This window comes from Camponotus vicinus, unplaced genomic scaffold (genome assembly GCF_025532165.1).
Source record: "Camponotus vicinus isolate PSW18456_S1 unplaced genomic scaffold, iyCamVici1.0 SCAF_8, whole genome shotgun sequence".
Classification (NCBI taxonomy): Eukaryota; Metazoa; Arthropoda; class Insecta; order Hymenoptera; family Formicidae; genus Camponotus; species Camponotus vicinus.
The window spans coordinates 8,667,501-8,676,270 of record NW_028141980.1 but is presented as its reverse complement, the minus strand read 5'-3'; the positions used below and the strand labels follow the sequence as shown (position 1 = coordinate 8,676,270).

The 8,770-nt window shown below is 31.2% G+C and overlaps 3 protein-coding genes across 3 annotated transcripts in view; 2 read left to right on the top strand and 1 right to left on the bottom strand.

The window, feature by feature from the left end:
- Positions 1-5,104, top strand: part of Miga (mitoguardin) — a 28,237-nt gene extending 23,133 nt beyond the window's left edge. The window contains exons 4-9 of the mRNA XM_083105632.1: positions 1,649-1,836; positions 2,296-2,430; positions 2,648-2,760; positions 2,843-3,011; positions 3,103-3,336; positions 3,447-5,104. Coding sequence (XP_082961758.1) covers positions 1,649-1,836; positions 2,296-2,430; positions 2,648-2,760; positions 2,843-3,011; positions 3,103-3,336; positions 3,447-3,764 — 1,157 coding nt within the window. The 3' untranslated portion in view covers positions 3,765-5,104. The remainder of the gene's footprint in view (positions 1-1,648; positions 1,837-2,295; positions 2,431-2,647; positions 2,761-2,842; positions 3,012-3,102; positions 3,337-3,446) is intronic.
- Positions 5,105-5,551: 447 nt separating this feature from the next.
- Positions 5,552-7,111, bottom strand: LOC145975528 (putative ATP-dependent RNA helicase TDRD12). Its single transcript, XM_083106074.1, has 4 exons — positions 6,784-7,111; positions 6,086-6,210; positions 5,883-5,999; positions 5,552-5,765 (listed from the first exon to the last, which is right to left on the bottom strand). The coding sequence occupies exons 1-4, from the start codon at positions 6,924-6,926 to the stop codon at positions 5,653-5,655; spliced, it is 498 nt and encodes a 165-aa protein (XP_082962200.1). The 5' UTR covers positions 6,927-7,111; the 3' UTR covers positions 5,552-5,652.
- Positions 7,112-7,586: 475 nt separating this feature from the next.
- The window catches only part of Eif2bbeta (eukaryotic translation initiation factor 2B subunit beta), a 2,060-nt gene continuing 876 nt past the window's right edge, over positions 7,587-8,770 (top strand). Inside the window, exons 1-4 of the mRNA XM_083106384.1 lie at positions 7,587-7,887; positions 7,947-8,033; positions 8,143-8,424; positions 8,742-8,770. The exon at positions 8,742-8,770 is cut by the window's right edge and continues 128 nt beyond it. Coding sequence (XP_082962510.1) covers positions 7,820-7,887; positions 7,947-8,033; positions 8,143-8,424; positions 8,742-8,770 — 466 coding nt within the window. The 5' untranslated portion in view covers positions 7,587-7,819. The remainder of the gene's footprint in view (positions 7,888-7,946; positions 8,034-8,142; positions 8,425-8,741) is intronic.

Genomic DNA, 8,770 nt, shown 5'->3' with positions numbered 1-8,770 from the left:
TTCGAGGTTGAACATTTCAAGAGAACCAATACGATTATCTTGCAAGAGTAATGATTTCGAGGGACGGGAATTTTGACGCAGTTGCGGAACACGCATTGCCGCATTGTCATCTTCGTTCTTCGCTTCATTTCAGGAATGCGATCTTCGTTTCGGCCGGCGAGCCGCGCACACACGATCGAGGCACGTTTCCCTGTTGCATACCTCGCCCTGGTTTGAAATTGAAGTCGGGGACGAAATTAGCGTCGTTGCGGACACGAGGAGTCACCGGCGTCGCGTCGACCAATCGATATCTCGTCCATTTCGCCGAAGATCGGAGGCCGCGTATCGACGAGCGTATATACGTCGATTTCAACCCATTTCGCTCCTTGAACGCGAATTTTCAAGCTATAGCTGTACATACATTAATGAGTTAAAGGGCTTATTATTCTAGTCGCTCGATTAATAACGTGTTCACCTTGTGTTGTCCCCGCCTCGCTTTTCCCTTTCAGCGGCATTATGTAATTTTGGTATGTTTGATATTCGCAACATGCGAGGTTGATACATAATTGATATCTCACAAACACTTCATTTCCGTTTAACATTTCCGCCATCTGACATTTACTTTAAAGTATAAAACTTTCGAAATTTTTTAACTTTTTAGAGAGCTAAAAATAATTGAGAAAAATTAAAAAGTTCATCGCTATTCGATGCAATATATTTATCGCATTGTTGTTTTATTAATCAGAGCATCCAAATTAAAAAGCATGAAATATTGTGAAAACTTTTTCGAGGAAATCTTTCAAGAATCACGTATGTGTATTTTCTCATTTATTTATTTAATTAACGTGCTCTAAAAAAATTAATCATCATACATGATTGTTATCGATTTTTCGGTGTTTTGATTTCGTTGGACGATATAATTGTCGATCGTGAACGGTAAAACGATGCAGATTGAAAATGATGATGGGTCCGCCTTCTCGGAACATTAGCCAGAGGGGGAGGGGGAGACTCCCTAAATTAGCACGGTATGTGCTCCACACGGACTTCCGTTGTGACAAATTGATGAACGCACTCTGACGACTTACAAAAGATTGAATAAGGAGAGGGAAGGCAAAGGAGAAAGAAAGAAAGACTAGCGTCATTGACTCGGAATTCGAATTCTGCGTCTTCAAGCGATTCATATTATCCTTGGTCTCGCGAACAAAGCCATGTTCTTTTTTCTTCTTCCGCTTTTTGCCATCATTTATGTATCGAAATTATCTTGCTTGAATCCATTAATTCCCTAAAAAAAGTAATTGTATCTGTATAAATTGAGGAAATAGAATATGTAGAGGAGAGAATATATATTTTTTCCTAGTTAAATCTTGAATTCCAGTTTGTGCAATTAAGGATGTATTGAAATAATATGTAATGCAATTATATATTTTACTTTCATACAGTAAAATAAATTAGTATGCTGCATTTGACGTAATTAATGCAGAAGTGACTTAAGCTTCACACCAATTCATCAATAACACTAATAATTTATTATATGCGTTTTTTACTGACAATGCCTAATTTAACTCTCTCGCTTATACTTTTGAAATATTTTAAAATTATTTCTATTATATTATCACGAGCGAAAATATCAATCTTTCCATTATTGAAATAAATTAATGATGATTAATAGGACTTGAGGCGTTGGAAAAGGCGCTTTACTGCTGGGAAGACGCGCTCACCGCGTTTAGCTCGACCCTAAGCAACGAAATCCTGGCTCTACCGTCGAAAGCTGATGCGGCATTCACGCACGACGTACAAGAATTGCTCGACATGGGTTATCAGATTCAGAGTCACGCGGAACTGCTCTTCCTCGATCAGGTAACGGCTACTATTAACCCGGTGATGCTACGGGAATTGCCCGAAATCGTACTCGGTGACTCAGCGAGAGATTCCGGTCCGGGGAGTCTGTCCTTCGCGGATCGTAGTCATCGTGCCGATGCCGTTCCATTCCGCTGGCATTCATCATCAATTTCTGCCTTTCTGCTGGTCCGGTGAAAAAAAAAGAACTGCGGGAATTAATCCAATTTAAATGACAACCGCCCCCGGGGGTAATTAGCGCAACGAGTCACTTGACCTGCCGCCGCGGCAGTCGAGAATTGTCGCGGACGTTGGAATGGCATAGGAAGTGCACGACTTTTACCGAGAGTAATCTGGGTTTTCATCGTTTTCGAATATGTACAATTATATACATATATAAAATTGTTAAAGAGTTTGTTCTGTCATTTCCTCGATATAATGTCCATTTATTTATCTATTTATTCCTTTTCTCCTTTTTAGCACTCAGTTTTATTTCGCAATGAAAGCGAGGAGAGTCTCAATAAAACTTCGAACATCGGGACGCGGATGTCTGGCATCAGAGAAAAAGCCGATGCCGCATCATCGCCCGAATCGTTTGAATCTGCACGCGACGGGGTGAGTTGTGCAGATAAATACAATTTATTTGTAACGTGCAGAGACATATCGAGTAGCTGCAAGATGATATTAATTTGAAGCATATAACAATATGTATAATTTCAATCTATTTTAATAAGTACAAAAGTATTTTCTCTCTATATAATTTTATCTCTTAACATTAATTTCGAAAGGAGTAAAATAAATTAACTTATATAATTTTATGAAAATATTTTAGGTTGCAGATTTGCGGGAATTTGAAGAATTTTCAGAACTCTTTCCACATTTTGAGAAGCAAAAGCTGTATCATGCTGCTCTTAAACAATATGAGGACAAAGGTATTCCTTGCAGGTAAATTATTGTTGATGACTGGTACAGTACATATAGTATCTTTTTAATATGACTACAATAACTCTCTCTTGCATTGTTATAGGAGATTGCATACGGAACTTGTAAAGTGCGGCTCAGATGTAGAATATGTAGCAAAAGTATACTGTTTACGTCAGGCCTATACAAAATTATTCAATTTACCCGCGGCGGCGGCATTTATAGCGGATATAGGTCGCCAAGTTATTAGCGATTTAATTATATACGCAGATAGGGTAAGAGAATAAATTATTTACATCCGAGTAAATAAGAATATAGATTAAAAAATATTTTATTCGAAATTGATTAAGGACAAACTTTTATTAGGATCCTAAGGACTATCTACTGCATTATGAGCGTATGTTGGAATTCTTGCAAGACGCGCGTAATCATAGTATTATGGAGGAAGAATTGATCGGGCGAGGTGTCAAATGCATGAACTTCTATGATGTTCTCATCGACTTTATACTCTTAGACGCATTCGAGGATGTGGAGAAACCATTACCACCGATCAAAGCTATAGTTCAAAATAGATGGGTGTCTGCTAGTTTTAGAGAAACTGTAAGTATACAAATTAATTTTTTCTATTCTCTCTCTCTCTCTCTCTCTCTTTCTCTCTAATTCTCTTCTATATAAATATAAATCACTTCAAAAATCAATTACATTTGAAGGCGATAGGAACAGCAGTGTGGTCCGCCCTCGCGGGTAAAAGAAGGATGTTGAAATATGATCGAGGCTTCTTGGCGCATTTTTACGCGATCTCTGAGCATGTTATACCAGTTCTCGCTTGGGGATTCTTAGGCTCTGAAGGCAGTCTACGTTCCACTTGTCATTACTTTAGGGATCAAGTTATCGAGTTTCTTATAGATATATTTAATTTTTTCAAGGTACGTTATACCACCGTTGACGATCTTGCCGCGGATATACTTAGGGAAATGAAACTAAGGGTAGACAATATAAATCAAAGGTTGTCTTTAGAAGGTTGCTAGCCATAAAACGTATACAATCGTTAGCGCAATATATTAAATTGAATTGATATATTGCAAATTACTTTGCTTGTATATGCAGTAAAAATGATATTTCAAACGTTTATCTATATGTAGAAGAGATGTTACAATGTCAACAACATCAACTAAATTAAACCTACAATCTGATAAGGTGATGCAATATATTACTGCATTTTAATTTTCATTGCCGCACCCGTCAGTAATTATACAAAGAGTAATTACCACCGTAAACAGTCTATTTTTGAAATTATTTTATAAAGTAATGTGTGCAAAAACATTGCGCACTCTTGTATTATCATTAATTTCAGTAAAAATTTCACATGTATATATATAAAATTTCATTAAGTAACTAAATATTTCATTAAGTAACTAAATAATTCTATCAATCTCTCTTGAATAAGTATCAGTAGTCTCCGACATTCATTGTTAAACAAACAAAGAGAATAGCAATATCCAATATGGATTATACATAAATAAACATTAAATTTATAAAACAAATATTTATTTATAATATTTCAAAAATTAGCTCATCATGCGCACAATTAAATGTAAGACATTTATTTTCAAATTATAAATAGATATTTTTTATTAATAAAATTATGGTATAATTTTTGTAAACATTTTGTAAATATTGTATGCCATTTCTCGAAACTGTTACAATTCTTTATTATTTGTCAATAATGTAACTTTATTTTGATTTTATGTCTTTTTTTAAGTATATTTTGGGATATTCATATTTATAAAATATTTGTACACATGACACTGTGATATTTTTTGCATTATTCAGGGAATTGTCATTTTTATTTTAATAAAGTTTAAACATACTGCAGTATATGATAATTCAGGTGATAAATTGTAAAAGTATTTAAGACATCATATATGTATAATATAATCCTTATATATGTATGCAGATAAAAAGATGTACATTTCTCTACAATTAATCTAAAAAGATCACATCTAAATTATTCTTCAAAATTTTTTTCGATGTTTTTATTTAATTTATATTTTGCTAGATATTTTTGTTACACATAAGATATTAGCATCATAAAAAATAACAGCTTCCATTAGAGTGGTGTTACAATTAAAATAGTTACCTCCTATTGTCAAAATACTTGTATGTAAATTAATAGATTAATAGATGTATTCATATAATTGAATAGTTTAAAATATCAAATTATGTATTGTCAAAGTTCGTAAAGTATATTAGAAATAATCATTTAAATAATGAAGCAGATTGTCTTTTGTCAACTTAGTAACATTCCGCAATAGTAATTAAGTTCGGTTATATAAGATGTATATTTCATTTAAATATTTCTGAAATTTATGATTTAGTAAAATATTTTGACTTAAATACATTTCATTATTTTTACTAGAAAGAAGTGTATCTGATGATGATATACTAATTTTACATTTTTTTTATAAATATGATTTTGCAAGTAAAAATTTCTAAACATATTTTGCAGATAAATTTTTAATATATGAAAAAAATGTCATATGTTGTATTATGTATTATGTTGTACAATAGGATATTTGTTGAAGAAAACAAATATATTTATTATAACAAAATGTTGTTTTGTATAATCATGAAATAAAAACAATTTCAATAAGCTTTTATACATGAAAAATACATATTTATTTTAAACTAAATGTAACAGCATAGTTCAATTAAAAATCTAAAATATAATTTAATGTTAAAAAATTAAATAGTGAAAACTGAGAAGAGAAGGAGAGAGCGAAAAGAAAGAGAGCAAAAAGAAAGAGAGCAACTCTTAGACAAATATAATTCCTTATTTATTTTGTTTTTTAAGATAGAATAATCTTCCAAATTTTTTTTTCTTGCTGTAAATGTCAAAAAAATAAAAAATGCTAATTAACCAAATTGGAAGACATCAACCTCATTATCAGACTCTTCTTCATCGCTAGACGGCACGACAGGCAATATATGTCGTATGTGATTTCGGCGTTTATACTCTTCAATTTTTCCTATTATAAAAAGAAAGAAAAAAAAAACATGTATATAAAACCGAAAAATAAAAAAGACAGTTTATAATTTATCTTTGTATATTTATAAAAATAATACCAAATATAAGATATAATTACCTCCAACTTTAAAATCGTTTTTCTTGCTAACATTATCTACATCATGTATATGATCTGCATCATATGATATAAATAAATTCTTTTCTCTAGAAATAATCAATCTTAACCATGGAAACCCTATTGAAATATAAAGATAATACATATATAAGTCTGTTTTCTAAAAAAAATTTATGTGACACCAGAAATTATTGAGAAAATCATACATTTGAGTGTTTTCGTAAGATAAATCTTAATTTCCCTCCCAACATTTTTGTGTATCGTCTGTTCTGATATTACTGGTCCAAATAAATACAGGATGAGATAGTATTTTTTATCATTTGTTTTTGTACTGCAATGTGGACATAAAATTAGTTTGACATTTAACAATGTGTCATATATACATATTTTTTTAGTAAATGTACAGAATACCCATTCTTTTACCAGTATTAATAAAATTTTATATATAATTTGATCTTGATGTGTATAAAATACAAATATAATTAAAATTATTATAAAGAATTATGAATCAATAAAGAAGATTGAGTTTTTTAAAATAGTATATAACTTAAAATAGTATATAATAAATAGTATATTAATAGTATGAAAGAAACATATATACATAATATAAAGAAGAAATAGAGGAAAAGAGCTCACATATAATATATATTTTATAAATTTTCAAGATCAATCTGTATCATATATTGCATATTTATGCATATCGTTATATTCCATTGGTATGATAAATTTACTAACTTTAAAAAACATCATTAAAAAGAAATAGTTTATAATATTCCTACAACATTAATGATCATTTTTGTGTACAGCTTATTAAATTGTGTAATATTAGCAAAGCCTAAAATGAAGAAGTGGGTACGCTGAATATTTACCTTTTTTCTGTTATTTATTACACATAAATATGTACCTAAAGAGCAAGTGAGTATCCTCAACTCGAAGATAATAATCAGATACATCAATTAATGGAATACGAATGATGACTGTAAGATCTGTTTGATACCAAATAATTTTTGGAGTTCTGTGGTTAGAAACAAGCTGTGGGCAAATCATGTTATATTTTTCCGTCAAAAAAGGCTCATTCAGGCGAAAGAATATATATATTTTTATTTTTTTATTTATAATAATAAATATAATCAAAATAAGAAACTTTGATTAAGATAAAAACAATGTGATGTACACATCAGTACACATATATTATATTGAAACGATTGAAACCACAGATTGAAACTGAAATCAACAATAGGATGCGTTCAAAAATGCTACGTAAAGTAGAGTAGCATTTAATTGATTAAACGGTAAGACCTGTTTGCAATGGGTAATTTAAACTCTCATCCTTAAAAAATTGTCCAATCACAGTCAAGTATGAAGAGAATACTCGTCTGTGATTGATCAATGGCTGCGTTCAGCAGAACAAGCTGCTTTGCAACTGTTGTAAAATTCGTGAGTCTGATTGGCGTATGCTCTTAATTTTGACTGAATCTAAGAGCATACACCAATCAGATTCACGAATTTTACACAGTTGCAAAGCAGCTTTTTCTGCTGAACGCAGCCAATTTCTTAAGGCTTAGGGCTTAAATTATCTATTGTAGATGGGACTAAAGAAAACTTTGTTCCCTTTGTCCTAATTGGTCAATTAGACTCTACTATTTATTCTACGTAAAATTTCCGAACACATCCAGAAGAATGTAAAGCCGTAATCATACTACGGATTACGGGTTCGGTTACGGTTGAAATTGACCAATCAGAACAAAGCAATTTGTCGGCCGGCTACTCTGATTGGCCAATTCCAACCGCAACCAAGCCCGCAACCCGTAGTGTGATTACGGTTTAAGTCAAAACAAAAGACAAAGTAAATACATATGCACGTATAACCTAGTAGCAAATTTTTTCTCTGAATTAATAATCTTTGTTACATATTTGACAAGTATTTAAGTGCGATAAAAATGATTGACTCACCGCCGGAAAAAATCAATGAAAGCGTGCTGAAATTGATAAACAGCATTCATTACGGGTAAGAAAAAAATTGCATCGAACCTCAAAGGAAACATCTGATGAATTTTTCCATTTTAGAGATGTCAAAGGCACATATGACATCGTATTAGCTACTATTTCCGTGTTGAAAGAGATCATCAACAATACAGAATGGAATACAGCAAAGTACGAAGCTTCACATCACAATTGTGATGATTAATTATAGAGATATGTATCGATTTCTCCTTTTTAAGAATACATATTAATTTTTTATTTATCTTACTGATTTTGACAGAGATTTAATGGATAATATCACACTGAATGGAAAGTATTTGATCGAGGCGCTTCCTCTTGAGGCTTCTATTGGAAATATGGTAAGAAGAACACTACAGATTATTAGGGAAGAATATATTTTGGAATTAAAGAACAAGACGGAAGAAACGGATCCTCAAGAGTCCTTGCATAAGATCCTCACAGCAGAAAATGATCAACAAATAGATTTTAATACCTCAGTGCCTTCTCTAAAATCTGCTCTCCTCGAGCACATCGTTGAATTTGAAACAGAATTGGAAACATGGTGAGTTACATCATTAATGTATCTATTTTTAAAAAAGATATAATTTAAATCAATATTGTTTATTCAATACTGTTGTATTTCTCCTTATTGTGTCAATAATTCTTTTATCTCAGTTATTCTTGAAATTGTGTATTTTAAAAAGAGTTAGTAAAAGCAAAAAATTGTAATATACTTTTATTAATTTATTATAATAATAAATTGAAATTTTGATATATGCATATATATATATAATAAGAAATAAAATTTTCATAAATCTTTCATTTATCAAGTACTATTATTATTATATCTTTATAGTAAAAAATGTTTAATATTTGCAGCTTAGAAAATATTACAGAGCAGGCCTCAG

What these genes read in the sequence shown, in the direction of transcription:
- LOC145975528 (XM_083106074.1), bottom strand. Translation starts at nt 6,926, where the DNA reads ATGATTTGCCCACAGCTTGTTTCTAACCACAGAACTCCAAAAATTATT. An exon ending in GATACTCACTTGCTCTTTAG is followed by an intron (nt 6,211 to 6,783) that starts GTACATATTTAT and finishes TCCACATTGCAG; the next exon opens with TACAAAAACAAATGATAAAA. An exon ending in TCTTACGAAAACACTCAAAT is followed by an intron (nt 6,000 to 6,085) that starts GTATGATTTTCT and finishes ATATTTCAATAG; the next exon opens with GGTTTCCATGGTTAAGATTG.